The sequence below is a fragment of the Pongo abelii genome, chromosome 6, assembly GCF_028885655.2.
Source record: "Pongo abelii isolate AG06213 chromosome 6, NHGRI_mPonAbe1-v2.0_pri, whole genome shotgun sequence".
Classification (NCBI taxonomy): Eukaryota; Metazoa; Chordata; class Mammalia; order Primates; family Hominidae; genus Pongo; species Pongo abelii.
Genome location: NC_071991.2, coordinates 46,202,837 through 46,220,786, shown reverse-complemented (window position 1 = coordinate 46,220,786; position 17,950 = coordinate 46,202,837). Strand labels below are relative to the sequence as shown.

The window sequence follows — 17,950 nt, the reverse complement described above, 5'->3', positions numbered from 1 at the left end:
ATTAAAATACAATAGAACCTTGAACAATGTGGGGGTGAGGTGCTGACACCCCATGCAGTCAAAAATCCACATATAATTCCCCCAAAACCTAACTACTAATAGCCTACTGTGGACTGGAAGCCTTACTGGTGACATAAATAGACCATTAACACATATTTTGTATTTTATTTATATTATATGTTATATTCTTATAATAAAGCAAGCTAAAGAAAATAGTAAGAAAATCATAAGGAAAAGAAAATATATTTACTACTCATTAAGTAGAAGTGGATCATCGTAAGTGTTTCATCTCTGTCGTCTTCATACTGAGTAGGCTGAGACGGAGGAGGAAGGGGAGGGCCTGGTCTTGCTGTCTCAGGGGTGGCAGAGGCAGAAGAAAATCCATGTATAAGTGGATCCCTGCAGTTCCAACCTGTGTGGTTCAAGGGTCAACTGTATATAGCTTTACACTGTAACAACAGCAAAATGAACTAAAAATCTGTTGGAAACTTCTCAAAAATTTTCAAGGATGAACATAATTAAACCAGTATGAAATCCCTTTGGCTAAAAACAAAAGCAAACTAAAAGTACTCCAAAATAATTTTGAACCTGGCTGTTTCACACTTCAAGAATAGCTTTCTTGGCCAGGCGTGGTGACTCACGCCTGTAATCCTAACACTTTGGAAGGCCGAGGTGGGCGGATTACCTGAGCTTAGGAGTTCAAGACCAGCTTGGGCAACATGGTGAAACCTCATCTCTACTAAAGTACAAAAAATTAGCTGGGCAAGGTGGTGCATGCCTGTACTCTCACCTACTCCGGAAGCTGAGATGGGAGAATCACTTGAACCTGGGAGGCGGAGGTTGCAGTGAGCCAAGATCATGCCACTGCACTCCAGCCAGGGCAACAGGGCGAGACTCCATCTCAAAAAAAAAAAAAAAAAAAAAAGAATAGCTTATGAAGTGTGTACTTTGCAACTATGTTCTTCCCCAGTAAAAGGGGAATGGGTTTGCTTTTTACTTATATTTTAAATTGGGCTAGTCACACATGAAAAATAATTGACTAACACTTGGATTATTTTGCCATATTTAAGCCCTTATAGGTTGATGAAAAGTAAAAAGGATTGAATATCCTTTACTAAATCACCCTATATTGTTTATTCTAAAGAAAAGTCATTCTAATGAAGGAAAGCTAGTGTTTTTTATTAACGATAAAATCTATATTGTTCAGGAATTTTCCAATGTGTTACAGCAATTTCTGAAATGATAAACGAACATATTTTATTATTTTCCTTTTAAATCAGTTACTTAAAAATGAAGACTGTTTATTATATCCTTTTCTATGAGTAGGATTTTATGTCCAAATGGGACTTGGTAACTAGAATAATTTACCCCGAAGCAAAATGACTTCACCGAAATTAGCAAATCCTATTGATGATCTTAAAGCAAACTTTTCTGGAAATGAGCTTGCTCAAATCATAAGAGGGGATTAATGTAAATGTAATAAACTGAATCTTTAAATTGGTAATGTTGAAAACAAAAAACAATTGGGTAAGAACAAAACTCAAAACTGAAAACTAGCAGTGTAGCAGAAAGCACACTAGTCTTGGGATAAGGAAATGCTGAGAAGGCTGAGGGGTACATTCAATATAACAAAGAGCCTTCCAGTTCTAAGTATTTGTGACTAACAACAACAAAAAATCTGTTGTTTGCTAGAGAATTCTTAACTCTAATGTGAAGATATGTTCTGTGCATTTCCTTTGAACTTGGCCCTATGATTTCTTTTCTTTTCCTTTTTTTTTTTTTTTTTTTTTTTTTTTTTTTGTGATGGAGTTTTGCTCTTGTTGCCCAGGCTGGAGTGCAATGGTGCGATCTCAGCTCACCACAACCTACGTCTCCTGGGTTCAAGCGATTCTCCTGCCTCAGCCTCCCGAGTAGCTGGGATTACAGGTATGTACCACCATGCCTGGCTAATTTGTGTTTTTAGTAGAGATGGGGTTTCTCCACGTTGGTCAGGCTGGTCTTGAACTCCCGACCTCAGGTGATCCACCTGCCAAGGCCTCCCAAAGTCCTGGGATTACAGGCGTGAGCCACCATGCCCAGCTGGCCCTACAATTTCTTAAAGGGATCAGGAGCCCTGCTCTGAAGTTAGGCAGTCACCTCTGTGATCTCAACAACATCTCTACATTTTGCTTTCTTCATCTGTAAACCAAGGTGTATCAGATCTTCTTCCTGGCGACGCTGTGACAATTAAATGAACTGCTGCTCATGGGAATGGCTGGGTGACTTTGGTAGCTGGCATGCTATCAGTACTCACTAGCACCCTGTCCTTTCCCCAAAAAGAAAGAAGCAGAAAGCTGTATTTTTTCCCATTTATGAGACTAAGAGACCAGGAACAATAAGGATGTCTTTTATGCACTTTTACATTCATTAGAGGATGACCATATATCCCAAGGAAGATGAAGCCAATAACTGTAAGACACAATTACAAGTTTGACTTTTCTCCCTCTATGATATGCTCTGTTCCATAAGGGCAATGGAGGCACCAGAGAAGGCAAGAGGAAACATCATTAGTCCGTCCTTCAGCATCAGGTGGTCCCACTGCTCCTGAGACACCCTCAGTTTTCAGGGTCACTGGTTTCCTCCCTCCTGGCAAACCCTAGCCACAAGCTCTCAGACTCGAAGGTGTTGAGCTCTTTTCTTCTTTACAAGGGTGCCAGAATTCTTAACTGCATTTGTTTATCCCAGTAAAAGTGAGTCCTTCACAATGAGAAGAGCTAACATTTATTCAATCAACAAATGCTGAGTGTCCGCCATGGCCAGATACTCTGACAGTCGTCACAGCACACAGAACATGTGATTAGTAAACATAATGGTGCAGGACATCAGCCTGCTAATGTTATTCCCAGATGTCACCAAATGACTGACAATTTGTACAATGTTTCATTAAATGCCTATTTAGAGGCTAACCATAGTTGATGACACAGAAAAAAGCCAAACCCAGAATGCAAGAATGGTAGCCAGCAGAACACATGGAAACAAGGTCCAAGTTGCAGGTAGCAGCTTGCAGGATAACCACAGTTGGTGACGCTTTCAGGCAGCTGGGAGAATTCTCAGTTGTCCATTTTATGGTTAAATGGTTTTACTAAGGTCTAAAAAATTCATTTCTAACTCCTAGACTTATGTTTCCATTACTATATAAAGAATGAGCCAAACAAATAAATAACAAAATATTGACTATGGACCCCAAAATTTCAAGGCGTGAAGAGAGCCCCAAATTCTCTGTCAACTGCAAAGAGAAACCATTAGTACAGGAATAGATGAAGAAACTGTCTTTGAGCATAATATAAACATAAACAAATCTCTTAACAGCACGAGTGTCAACAAATGCTTTTGTTGTTACGAAAACAGTCTCAAAAAGAGTGGTGACGAGGAGACTGACAAGGAGAAATGAGCTATTTTTTCATCTCCAAAATTGCACTTCCTGGTCCACGGTTCTTAGCACTGCAGATGTTGCAGAACTGTGCAGCAGAGTTCTAAAAATGCAATTTAAAAACACAGATTTAAAAAATGATCTTTTTCTACTCTCATATTCAGAAACACTAAGGTAGCATTAGTCAGGGGGTGGAGAGGAAGTAATAGGATGTCACTCCTTTTTCTGGAGTTTATTTCTGGTTAACATAGGATTTAGTCTAGATCAGCTGTTACTCTGTGACTCACAGGACACCCAACAGCAGAATACATCTAATGTGACCTGGGGGAATATGACACTAAAAAAATGATAGCATCATGGAACACAAATCAGGCTGAGAAACACATAAGATACACAATGGCTCTCTACTGTTGTTGCTCATCTCTACAGCACGACAGCTGTCAACTGGGCCTGAATGAATTCCTTCAAATGGGTATGCTTTTATGTTTACTATAGTACATAAAACATTTCTAAATATTTTTACATTTGAAAACTAGATTAATTTTTATGTGATATAAATCCACATTATAATTTTTTTAACCCATACAGCCATAAGGATGACGGGTTACAGTTTAAAGCACATTCTTCTAGGTGTGTTAATTTCCCTCTAGTTGATAGGTGCCAAGCTGCCAACTCACCATGCTGGGCATGGGCAGGCACTCCTTGTGGAACATGTGCCGGCAATGGAAGACCACCACGCTGAAGGGCTTAGCTGCATCTGGCGAGGAGGGCAGAGAAAGGAGGAGAACTTAATGCAACAAGCAAGATCATTTTAAACCAATCCCGACTGAAAGTCCAGTTGCAGTTTAATTTTCAGCAATAAGCTGCCTTAGAGAATGGCTTATTTACAAAAGCATTCCTGAGTGGTGGTATGATCAGACACAAAACAGGTATTATAATCATGTTGCTATGCGATTCACAGGTTACTTGCTTAGCTTCTGTGTCAGTTACCAAGACTACATTGAGGACAACTGTAGGAAAACCAGCATGTGTATGTGCTGATGCGCCCCTAACCCCTATAATCATTATACACCACAGCTGAAGTCGAGTCTGTGGCTTCATAAAAGTGCTTTCCCAGTCCACCTGCTACCTTTGCCAAGACCACACACTGACTTCAGAGGCGGACCTGGGTTACAAGCCCAGGCTGTGGTGACCTTGCATGTTACTGCACTTGTGCTTGGGCAGATCCCCTCATCTGTTCCTGCTCTGTGTGGCCAGCTTATTTTTGGTAAGATTTAGTATCATCAGCAGATTAAATTTGGAATTAAATTTAACTGTAGAGTGGGAATGTATGTGGTTCCTTTTTGCTGCAACACTGTCTGAAATGCTACGGAAGCTCACTTCTTCACCTGAGCCCACTGCAGTTTTCAACAGAAGCACTTAAACATCCAAAGCTATTTCCTCTAGAAAAGAACCTAAGTAGAACAACTTCTCATGCACTGCCCCATGAAATAATCCTTTAATGCTAAGTAAACATGAGATCAGCTAGGTCTTTTAGTACTTTGTTATGCTGAACTTATATTTGAAAAGCATTTGTTAGCATCCTAACAATGATGCTTTGTTAGTTTCTGCTTTTGAATTATGCAAATTTCTTATGTCATAATGAACCTTAAGAAGGTGCTTTTCATTACAGATGAAGACATATATATATCTGCCAAGAACTAGAAATAAACAAATGCTTATGTCTTTTAAAGACTCACAGTTCCAATTAGATGGCAGGTATTATGTATGTTTCCACTGAAATGTGAGATGACTTGGGCATGTGGAACCATATATCAGAGAAAAAGATTAAAGAAAAGGGAATGCTACCTATACATTTTTTTTTCCCAGACATGTATATGGTTCTTCTACCTTGAAATTTAAATGCTGATGGTTAGTTTTCATTTTGTTTTTATCCTAGACTAGCAGTTCTAAAAGAAGGGCCCCTGAACCAGTGGCATCAACATTACCTGGGAACTTGTTAGAAATATACATTCTCAGTTCCTGCCCTGGAAGTTTGGGACCAGAGACTCTAGGGAGTCTGACTGGGCCAGCGATCTGGGTTCCAACAAGCCTGTCAGGTGAAGATGACTCACCCTAGAGCTTGAGAACCTCAGTTCTAAGCAATGGCAGCACCAGCATTCCACTGAGTGGGATGCAAGACACAACACTTCTCTCCACTGGGTTATTCTGAAAGTTATATACTTTTATAAACGGTAATTGGCTAATTCCAAAATTTTGATTCCACTCATCATTAAAATACATATTTGGGATTTTTTGGGGGAAAACTTTCTTACCTGATGGAAGAATAGGGGAAAGGCACGACTCACAGATGTTCTCCTCTGTAAGAAAACACACACACTTTGGATTATGTCCTGTTTATACCTGTTTGGCCGTTTCTGAAAGCAGGGCACATGGTTCCATATGATTATTTCAATTTTACCCACCATCAACAAGAACACCTTTCATTTGAGTTCGGTGCATTTTCTTCAGTAAGGACAAAGAGTCAGCTACGAGAATCTTCTTGCAGCCTTCACGAAGCAGAATCTAATGCATACATTTTAAAAGAAAAGCCATCTTAAATAGACTCAAATCTGAGGGGTGAAGGGACACTGTACTGGGGATTCCAAAAGCTGGCACGCTTGAAATACTCAAAAGGGGCACTCACTGATTCTCTTGCCCTCAGTACCCTCTTCCTGCCAAACCACTGCCAGGCTGACCTGGCCAGCCAGGATCCACTCATTACTCTGTGTATCATTTCATCATTTCTTCCAACCATACACTGGCTCCTGTAGCATTTGTATAATCAAACATCAATTCCAAAGTCTGGCAAAGAAGGCCCTATATTAACTAATCCTATTGTTATTTTAGAGGGCTTCCTTATACAGATTCTCTTGGGCAGACTGGCTCCTACATCATGTGCTCATTCCATTCTTCAGATCTTTACCCAGAATGAAAACCTGTTATTCCAAAATTATCAATTTATTTCATAAGTTAATCTATTTACTGCACAAATAAGTACTGGGTCCCTATCACGTACAGGGTACCGGGTATAGATAATAAACTAAACAGATATAATCTCTGTCTTAAATCCCCTCCAGACTGCAATCTATCTTTTTCTTTCCAAATCCAATCCAAACCATTCAGCATAGTGCTATGAATGTGGGGTGTGTGTGTGTGTGTGTGTGTGTGTGTGTGTGTGTGTGTGTGTGTGATATTAACTGACTATAATAACCTTCAAATTTGGTGACTCCTGGGAGGGGTGACAATTGAAAAATGACCATGAATACAAATATTTTGTCATAAGAGTCCTTTTCTTTATTCTTCATCCCAGCATTACAGCTTTTGTTTCTTTACACATTTTTCTTATCCCCCTGTAGGCTTTTTACTATTTCCTCCCTTCCTGCCTGGAGAATGACAAGAGACATCACAATGCTTTGGCAGCCTCAGAAGTCAGAAGCACACAGTGGAGGATGATGCCCATTTCTGGCTGGTACCAATGTTGTATTTCAGAACTGGAGGCACGATGGGATCCAAGATCCTCCCCTGCTTTTAGGTGGGGACACAGCAGGGACAGGTGACATTTTACCTTTCATGCCCATTCTGTGGAGCACAGTGTGAGCTTCCACCCTTTGCTGGGTTTTCTTAGGTATTGGTAGGAAACTGAGAGGCTCCAGGAGGTGCGCATAAGCCAGATGTCATTTTATTTATTATTATTATTATTATTATTTAACCAGAACTTGTTGCTGCTTTTTCAGAGGGAGAAACTCAAGGCCTGAAGGACAGAGATGCTCTGGGGCTGTGCCTGTGGCTTCTCCCTTCGGGTCCTATGTGTCTTATCATATGTAGTTATGTGCAGTTACACATGTCACATCATAGAAATTCACGTAACAGATAGTGCTGTCTCACCGCAGCCCAGCTCTGAGGCTGAGAAGCATGTGTCTTTCAGGGGCAAGTGCTACTGTTTAGAGGTGGCACTTTGGCTTTCTTCATATTGAAGTCACTCTCGACTCGACAAGCTAGATGGGCATTTTGCTTTCATAAGTTTTAAATTCATGCCACTGGGGAAGAAAAGTAAGGGAGCAGCCAACCGCGGCCCTCTATCCTCAGTGGTCCACGTGTTCCTCTGAAAATCCCAAAGAGCACCGGCTTTGGGTGAATCCAGCCAAAAGCCTTTTTCCCCTAATTATACAAAGACAAATTAATATTCAGGAAAACAAAACTAATGTCTAGATTAAAGTTCTATGCCTGCCATTTCTAGTATTGATGAACAGGAAATTACATGATTTTAGTATTCCTACATTAATTGAGAAACTGCCTATGAAGTTTTATTCTTTAAAATTCTATCAGGAATCAATTTTTTTGGATTTTTAAAAAAATACATTAAAATTTTAACAGACTGCATTAAAACATACAGGTAGAAGAGAAAAACAACAAATACAGTAAGAAAGATAGCTAAGAAATATTGATGTCAGGAAACTTTAAGTAAATTTAAAAGCAAACATATAAAGCTGCTTAGCCTCCAAGACAAAAATAAAAAACTTAAGAGTAATGGTTTCAACCACAACATCTCAGATAAAACAATTAAAAAAAAATGGCTCTGACTCTCGTGGGTGCTCCAGGCCTATGGCATGAATTATATAAGAGAAAGGCAGGGCCAGCAGTCTAGACAGAGGCCACTGTGTCTACAAGCTAAAAAGAAAACAGCAAGATATGCAAACCAGGACGGAACCATATCCTCAGCAGGATTACATTTTTCTAAACAGGTACAATCTGTCTGCCTGCAGAAAGCATTTTCTAGGAAAATTCATTATTCAGAGGCAAATAGCCAGGAGAGGGGAAAGTACACAAATACAGCTTACTGCTATTTCCTACTTCATTTGGTCAAAATTCAAGGCTCCAAATCAGAAAAACAGGAAAACATTTTAAGTTTCATTTATATGATCCCGGGCAGGTATTTCAAAATATGAGACTATCCTCTACAGAATGTAATCATTTATTCTATAACATCTGTAATAATTTGTAGGCAATTAAAGGTGATAAGTGAAGGAAGACAGTACAAGATTATAATGTACTACAATCTACAGGTATTGCTTTCAACATCAGACGTATGACAAGGCATTATGTTGACTATGGATTCCCAGTAGCAACTCCATCAATGACTCATGAAAAATGTGCTGTTGTTCACATTAATTTCACCCTCAAAAATTCATATTTGGAATTTCCCATGAGTGTCTTTTTTATAAAGACACTGATGGCCAAAAGTCAGATGCCACAGCAGTTGGCGTAAGCAGGTCATCCTCACCCCTTTTTGACCTTCACACTCACGATTTTGGATGACTGACATGTTTCAAGGTCATCTTACCCAGCCTATCTTCCCAACCACAGACTATCATCACCTTCCCCATCTCCCTTCTAACTTGCAAATGTGATGTCCTTTACATACTTAGGGCACATGCACTCTCTTCTGTTATTCAGGTTTCAATGACCAGAATGGCACTGATCACTGCTGCTCTTGCTCTGAGCACTATCTTTCATTACTTTGTGCTATTTTTCTTTTTAAAATATGAAATATTAAAAAAAACTGAAAAGAAAAAAAGACCCAGTCCCTACCACCTAGATTTAACAATCTGTTAATATTTTCCCATGTGCTTCAGATCTCATTCCAGAAAATAAAGTATTACAGACACAGCTGACACCTTCTTGCCCTCTACCATTCCTGTTCCTTCTTTTCAAACACAACTCCAACTTCGTTTAGTGTGTGTCCAACTGAAATACACAGCTGGCTGAGGCTCATGTAACACAGATCTGGTCAACAAGATAAACAAGAAGCCTGGGAAAGCAGCCCTTTCAAATCAAAAAGCAAAGCCTCATTAGGAAAAAACCCCTTGCTTCCTGCATGTGCCATATGAAGTGTGGATGTAAAGCCTAGTGATACAGCATCTACTTTGTCACCAAGAGGCAACAACCCTGAGGTACACTCTCCTGTTAATGCATGCTGAGGTTATGTCCAGTTTAGGGCTACTAAGGAAATCCAAAGGACATTCTTGTACAGATCTTTTTATGGAACTGATTTTCATCTCTTGAGTAAATACCTAGGAGTGAAATTCCTGGGTCATGGAGTAGGTCTATGTTTAATTTTTCAAGTAAATGACAAACAGTTTTCCAAAGTGGTTATATACCATTTTATACTCCCACATATTAAGTTGGATATCTAATAAAAATATCTTCCCTCTTGAATAATAATCTTACTCTTAATTTTTATGCAAATGTTAGGACCAGTTTATTAATTTCCATGAAAAATTCTTTGGAGATTTTGATTAAAATTTTATTGAACATACAGATGATTATTTTAGGGAGAACTAATGACATTTATGATATGGATGTACTTTTAACAATTGAATAAATGGTCAAGTTCAATTTGCTATTGATTTATGTATTATTTTTGCATTTGTGTTTAAAAAAAAAAGATAGGGCTATAATTTTTTCATACTGCCCTCATGTAATGCTGGTATTAGGGTTACACTAGCATTCCATAAGGAACTGAGGAACTTTTCCATTCAATTATCTGGAAAAGTAAATGTAAAACAGAGGCTGCTTTTTATTAGTTTTATTATTTTTAATTAATTTTTTTTGACAAGGTCTTGCTCTGCCACCCAGGCTGGAGTACAGTAGCATGATCAGAACTCACTGCAGCCTTGACCTCCTGCACTTAAGTGATCCTCCTGCCTCAGCCTCCCATGTAGCTGGGACCACAGGTGTTAGCCATCACGCCCAGCTAATTTATGTATTTTTAGTAGAGACAGGGTTTCACCATGTTGCTCAGGCTTATCTCAAACTCCTGAGCTCAAGCCATCCGCTCACCTCAGCCTCCCAAAGTGACGAGATTACAGGCATGAACCACCATATCCAGCCACCTATTTTTTAAAAGGATAAAACTTGTTTCTAAAACTGTCTATGGAATAAGTGCCTTTATTGTAGCTATACATTTTGACTACTAATTTAATTTAGTTAATGATTATAGGTCTATTCTATTTGCTTGAGTAAACTTTTACAACTTATTATTTTCCTAGAAAATTGTACAGTTCTTCTGAGTTTTCAAAGATATTGATATAAACTCGTATTCTTTGTTTACTTCAGGTGTTAAAAAACTTAGTCTGCAAGGACTTTGTTTTTTACGGTTATGCTGGTTGTTTCCCCGTGCCTTTTTCTCAAACTTTATGGAATTTGCAAATACATTTTGTGATGTTTCCTGAATGTTTATAGACTACAGAAGCTTATAAGCATGCAGTTTTGAAGATTATGTCCTCCTTCACACCAAAAGTAGTTTTTGTTTTCCAAAGTATGTCTAACTGGCCTTTCAAAGATCAATCATTTTTAACCCACTAAAAACTTTCTCACCTGTTTCCTCCTGTTTTACCCTGGTTTCTTATTCTCTGTGTTGGACAGCCCCTGATATCACTTTCAGAACTTAAAACTAGTTTGAAACATCTTCTCTATGAAATATCTCTACTTGGTAAATTAAACAGCACCATTATTAACCTTTGCTTTGTAACCTATGTCTCTTATTAGAGTATCACTGACAATCGGATGGTTGTGGTAGCTCACACTTATAATCCCAGCACTTTGAGAGGCTGTGATAGGAGGATCTCTTGAGCCCAGGAGTTCAAGACCAGCCTGGGCAACATAGTGAGACCCTGTCTCAACAAAGAATTAAAATAAAAAAAATTAGCCAGGCATAGTGGCACATGCCTGTAGTTCCAACTACTCCAAAGGCTGAAGTGAAAGGATTGCTTGAGCCCGGGAGGTCAAGGCTACAGTGAGCTGTGACTGCACCACTGCCATGCTCCAGCCTGGGCAACAAAGTAAGGCCCTGTCTCAAAACAAAACAAAAAGAATTTCACTGAGGATAAACCAGTCTTTTCTTTCCTCAACTTCACAATGGTATTAATTTTCATCTCAAAAAATACTTGTAGGCATAGCTTAGAAAGTACAATATTATCTTTCAGAGATTTATTTTCCTTACAGGACTTTCCTATATTTTTCCAAGACTATTCAAATCTAGCGGTCAATTTCTTCTTACATCCTACTCCAGGATTCTTGTTTTCTTGATATTACTTTGTTTCCTTCCACAGTTCTAAGTTTTTCTAAATTACATATTTTATCAACGTGACCTTTACTCTTTCCTTTTCATCATTTTGAAGTCAACCAGCTATGGCTTCTATAAACAATCTGTTACATATTATATTTTGTGCTACTGTAAATTTAAATAAGAATGAATTTACAATACGACTGTTGAAAACCAACATGAGAACTTAGATTTGCCTTATCTTCCCCTTTTCTCCTTATTTCTCTGCAGTTCATCATCATTGATAATAATCCCAACCAAAAGCAAAACACCAGACCCATAGAGATTTTATAAAGCAATAAAAGAACCGTCTATCAGCAAAGTTATTATGGTTCATTAGAAACAGCGGCCATGGGAAAAATGCCATCAAAAGTTGACAAGTTTCTGAAATTTTTATTTTAAAAGATTCTTCGAACACTAAACATTTTGCTGACATTGCCTTGTTCATACTGCAATGCTTATTATTAGAATTGCAAATGACAGACAGCTACCTGGTTTTAAAAGCCCCTAATATGACACAGGGTTAGACTGAGAAACTTTTCCCCTCACTTCTAATCCTTCCTTTAGGTCACAATGCTATGGGACTTGAATTCTTCTTGAAAAAGCTTTGCTTTTGGCTGGGATTCTTATAAAAATGATGAACTGCAGAGAAATATGAAGGGAAAGAGATCCTAAGGTCTTATGTTGGAGTTCAGAAACAATCTTATAAACACAATTGTATTTAAATTTCTAATAGCACGAAGTATGGATGTATCAAATTAATTGTAAAAGCTACAGCTGGTTGTCACAGGCCACCTATGTCACCTAAAAGCTGTGATAAGGCAAAACTGAAATAATTTCAAAAGGAAAACAACAAATCTCATGTGGTCTTAAAAGTTTATTTCATGAACATATAAATTCAAAAACTCTCTCTGAGAAGAAAATTAGGAGCTTATATACTGAGAGTCAAAAAGAAACCCATGTAGGCCCAAAAAAGGTTAGTAAGAAAGAAGCCATTATTTCCTCTTATTCCATTTGGATTGCAAAGTAGAGATATGGGAAATAAAGGACTATGCAGACTGCAGCAAATGCAAACTTGGGAAAATAACTTTGGAAGGCATAGAGATGTCTGAAATCAGTTTACCAGTTTGGATGAGGTATGTGTGTGTACATGTGTGTGTCTCTGTGTGTGTACATGTATATATGTGTATATGTGTGTGTCTGTGTGTATGGTGTGCGTAGTTTAACAAAATGGAAGTGTTAAGGCATTTTACTTCTCCCAGAAACGTCAATTCAGATCACGAGATGCATGAACAAAGGGCTGCGTCTCGCTCATCCCCAGGTCTATGAGACCACATGTGGAGGCCCTGTTAGCACATAACATACTGTCTGACACAGGAGGTACTCATATATTTCAATAAATGTGTTTGTAAGTCATCAAGTATATGGCATTTTGAAAACAACTATTCCGTGAGACATTAAGGCCTCTGACAGCCCCTCTGTTAAGAAGACACCCATCAGTGTTGCTGACTTCATCTGAGAGGGGCTGTCCTGCTACCTAGCCCCAGCCAAGGTTCAATCCAAGTGGCAGTTGGGAGGAACAGGGCAGGGGAGGGAAGGGAGTCAAGGGATGGACAATTTGTCATTTTTTTTCTTTAAATAAATGTCATTTTTGAGGCAAAAGAAAAAACCATGAAAAATAAACCCCAATTATACCTAAAAATCTAAGCTGCTTTATTAGATCCCAAAATAAATATTAAGGCTTACATTAAAATATTAAGTTAACATTAAATATGCAGCTGTATTCAATATGTAAAGAGATATTTATAAAATGCCTCTGTTAAGAACTTTAGAAACAAAAGATATTTTAGAGGTCATCTAATCTCAAGGTTCTCAAATTTCAATACATAGACTAGTGCCAGACTAGGTGTGTAAGAAATATCAAGGTGGTTTAAGGACATGCTCCCTAGTCCTTCCCAAGAGAGTCTCATTCAGCAGATCTGGGCTGGGTGCCTGAAACTATGTAACGTATACAAGAATCCAGATGATACTGGTGTGCAGCCAGACTTCATAAACACTGGCTTAATCTAACTGGGAAACCAAGCTCCAGAAAGCTGAAGTGCCTTACCAAAGTCTCAACAGGCTTGTTAATGGCAAAGCCAGAACAGAAGCCCACGTCTGCAAATACCATGTCCACTGCTCTTTAAAAGACAACAGTTGCCTATTTGTCTTCCATGCCAATTCTGTATGTGACTCTGGTATAAACTGCCAGTACAACGAATGCATCTCCAGAGACCAAATGGGCCCAGCAGTGAGAGATACACAGGATATGATGTGGAAGACCAGACAACAGCACTATGTAGATAGTCCCTTTTTATCCAGAGATAATATAAATGAAGTGCCACAAGGCACGCACATAGAACTTCACAGACACTGCTAGAATAGAAAGGAGGATGAGAATCATAATTGTAAAACTGAAAGCATGAGCACCAAAAGGTTTTGGCACATATTTGACTTATAAACGGATTAAAAACAAAAGCATTCACAAATAGTTAAACCTAATTATACGGAGTGGCAAATCTCATCTACAAAGCTTCTATCTCAAGAAAAAGAACAGTACAGGGTGAATTTTCCCTCCCTCATCAGGTGAGTTGACCTTATTTTCAATATGCAGAGATTTCACATTCGCACCACTTTTGAAAGCTGGTGGAAAAGGAAGTTGGACAATGCCTCTCTTAGATTGGTAGCTGGAGAGAGAATTATCTATCTTTAAAAAAATAAAATAAAAACAGACCAGGCGCGGTGGCTCATACCTGTCATGCCAGCACTTTGGGAGGCCGAGGCAGGCGGATCATGAGGTCAGGAGATGAAGACTATCCTGGTCAACATGGATAAACTGTCTCTACTAAAAATACAAAAATTAGCTGGGCATGGTGGCACGTGTCTGTAATCCCAGGTACTCAGGAGGCTGATGCAGGAGAATCGTTTGAACCAGGGAGGTGGAGGTTGCAGTGAGCTGAGATCACGCCACTGCACTCCAGCCTGGCGACAGAGCAAGACCCTGTCTCAAAAAAGTAAAAATAAAAAATAAAAACAAAACTTCATAACCCTAGTCTTGGTCATAGATACAGACAAAATAAAACATAAATCAAAAGCAAGAGTAATGGCAAGCATTACCCATGAAAAGAAAACGTAAAACTGCCAAATCGCAGGAGGCAGAGCAGCACCAAGTGCACAGGCTTGGAATCCTGGCTCTACTGCACGACATGGGCAAATCATGCAACATCTTCTAGCTTCAACTTTCTCATCTGCAAAGCAGGGGCAAGGGCCTGCTGGGAGAACCACGTGGCATGATTCTGCCACGTGTAAAAGGATACAAATATGGGGGTCGATCACCACAATAACACAAGTTCAGAGGAGTTTCCATCACAGTGGAAACTCCTGAGTGTTGTGTCCATCTTGTAAAGGCTAAGTTTCTGTAGTGATCTCTGAAAGTTTTGTAATCAGGAGACCCAAACCAGTGCCCAAAGCTGAACATCCTGCTCCAGAGAGAAATGAAGAGAAACCTAACTAGGCAGGCGTTGGCCTAAAGGCAATTCAGCTTTGTACCCAATGCCTTAGATCCAGTTAGCCTTAAGAATGTCTGCAGCCCCTAAAGCATCTAAGATGGAGGTTTAATCTAGCCCCTGCTCCCTTTTATTTTTCTGGGGAAAACAGAGGTCCAAAGATGTGCGATGACTTCTTCAGGATCATCTACGACTTTACTTAAGGGTTAGACTCACACCAGGGACTCAGGAGGCTTAGCCTGGTGAGATTTCCACTGCACCATGACACCTCTTTAGAAGCAAGTTAAAACAAGCTTGCTATTTTCTTTTCCCAAGAGGTGTTACCCATAATGAAAAAAACTAAGACCCCACTCTAATTAGCAGATTTTTTAGAGATTACTTGTGGCTGTAAAAGGTAATGTAGTCATCGATTAAAAAAAGGCATGAGATTTAGTCAGAGGATCTGTGTTCAAACCAAGTTCATCACCTTCCCAGACTGGCAAATCACTTAACTTTTCTGAGAGACAATCTTCTCATCTGTAAAACAAAGATGATATTTCCTACAGAAGTGTTGTGAAGATTAAATGTTTGTCAAATAAAACCGTCAAAAGAAGTGTTTAAGAACAAAGATGCTGAAATTCTCAAGGGAAAAAAGTCTCCAACTACAAAAATGGACACAAACGCTAAATAAATAAATGCTAAATTTATAATGTTTTAAAAATAGAAAATGTAAAAACATTAGAAATTTGTAGCATAAACTGGAAACTGGTCAGTTTACATAAAAACTGAAGTATCATTGATACCATATTGTTTTGGAAGTTATATCAAAATAAGTGCTATTTGTCCTTGAAATCAGGCCTAGGAACATTTAAAGCTTATGAAGTGCAATACATGCTACTTGCATCTTACTGACTTCATGAAGCTTTTAAAATTTGTGCAGTGATTACACTAACAAGGTAGCCAGGTATAAAAACATAGAAAGTTAAAGAAATTAAACACTGCTGATGTAGTTGATTATACTATTTCCTTAAACTATGTCATGTCATAGGCATCTAACAAACTTAATGATGCTAACCTTCGGTTGAAGACACCTGTTACATTTTAGAAAACGTGAAACTAAAAGCAGAAGAGTTACTCATTTCAAGTTTTTCCCACAACATTCTCTAACCCGCTTTTCCAATTAACAACTGGCTAATGAATGATCTCCCAAAGCAGTGCCCAAGTAAGTTTTAAATGCTGTACACTCTATTGTCAATCTCCCTTTAGAGATTCCCAATGCATACCCGCAAGAAAAGGTGCTGAGAAGCCCTGTGAGAACATTTCCCCAACATCTGACCATAGATCTCTACATTACTGAATGGTTCTTGATAGCCCCTGGGGTTACTGTCCCACCCAGCCCCATCACACACACAGTCACTTCCAGATTCCTGGAAATTGATGAACATGCAAAATTTCTCCCGAATTTTCAGATTGAATAGGGTTGCTAATTTTTTTACTTTGCTAGGTGAGAGTATGTGAAAAACAACATAGTTTTATAAAACACAAAATAAAAAAAGAATAAAATAAAAACATGCAGTGAAATCCTTCTGGAAATTGCAAAGTGCTCTCTGGATAGATTTATTTTTACAGTGAACCCTAATAGGTTGCCTAGAGAAAGGAAACACATTAAGTGGTCATTAATATATTATGTAAAAAGAGCAGAAAAATATTTTAAACTCTTTATCTATGAGTGAAAAATAACGCCTGGAATTCTTTGAACAACCTGCCCCCAGAGAGCATTTTCTGTCTGCATTCTCCAACAAGATGCCTGAGCTCCAGTGGGGACTCCAGATGCAGCAGTTTCCATAGGCTCTGCTGCCTTCCCTGTTCATCTCTCCCTCACCCTCTGAGAAGCCACTCCTTGGTTGGGGATTCATAGGCAACCACAGCTTTTTGGACCCACTGGCTAAATAATTCTGAACCTCCTTAATACATTATCGAACTACATACTTACATATCTTAAGGAAAAGCTCTAATTAAGAAAAAATATTCATTTAGTAGCTTCTTTAGTAGATATTTTTATGTTAGGCATTCATTTTGCATCTAATAATAATTTCATTTTTATTTCCAACTGACTCAGAACGATGCAAATTTATTTATTAAGAATGAATGAACACTGAGACCACAGTGGTACCCATGAGCTTGGTTCTCTGGAAGAATGACCTAGTCATAGGGATGCACTATGTGGTTTTGCAGTCATTGTGGAGGCTGGCGAAAAAGAAAGGCACAACTTTTAACCTAGTGCAAGCTTCTCGCACTACAGCTGAAAGGCAGAGGGATAATTATTTACTACTTCCCTTAGGGAAGGGTTGTTCAGAGACACCTAAATGACTTCTCATCAAATGTGGATTTGAAACCTAGAGCATATCCTGGCATGCCTGGGGTCGCTAAGGGTCAATGAAGTACAGGTCATTATCAAGCTCACTCACACTCAGAGGCTTATAAGGTCTGACACTGAAAACACTTTCACCAAAGCCCAATTCTGACCTTCAAAATTAGTGACTTCCCCAGGCAGGGACGTTACCTTTCTGGATTCCTAGAGCGCAGCATAAAAGGCCAGCTCCTCACCTCACCTCTCTTTGCCTATTAACCCATTCCCATATTTTTATTTCCTTCTTGACTTTCTCATTCTCCTTCCAATAACCTTTCCCCTGGGTCATCTGCAAACCTCCAAATCCCACTGGAAATATATGCCTGTATATCGTAAAGCTTTTTGCGGAACAGGTAATCTACTTCTTTGGCTTAACTGCATACCAATTTCTCTCCCATGAACCCAATTTCCCACAAAGCTCTCCTGAGTGAAGGCTGCATGATCTCTCACACCCCCGCCCC

The 17,950-nt window shown here is 38.9% G+C and overlaps 1 protein-coding gene across 5 annotated transcripts in view; it reads right to left on the bottom strand.

Annotated features, from left to right (window-relative positions):
* Nucleotides 1–1,785: 1,785 nt before the first annotated feature.
* Nucleotides 1,786–17,950, bottom strand: part of VPS41 (VPS41 subunit of HOPS complex) — a 188,316-nt gene continuing 172,151 nt past the window's right edge. For 4 of the 5 annotated variants that reach the window (XM_054559067.2, XM_063725581.1, XM_054559068.2 and 1 more), the window contains 4 exons: nucleotides 5,875–5,974; nucleotides 5,725–5,769; nucleotides 4,087–4,166; nucleotides 2,742–3,512 (listed from right to left, as the gene is read on the bottom strand). In XM_054559067.2, the coding sequence (XP_054415042.1) occupies nucleotides 3,432–3,512; nucleotides 4,087–4,166; nucleotides 5,725–5,769; nucleotides 5,875–5,974 (306 nt within the window). In that variant the 3' untranslated portion in view covers nucleotides 2,742–3,431. 5 annotated transcript variants of the gene reach the window in all.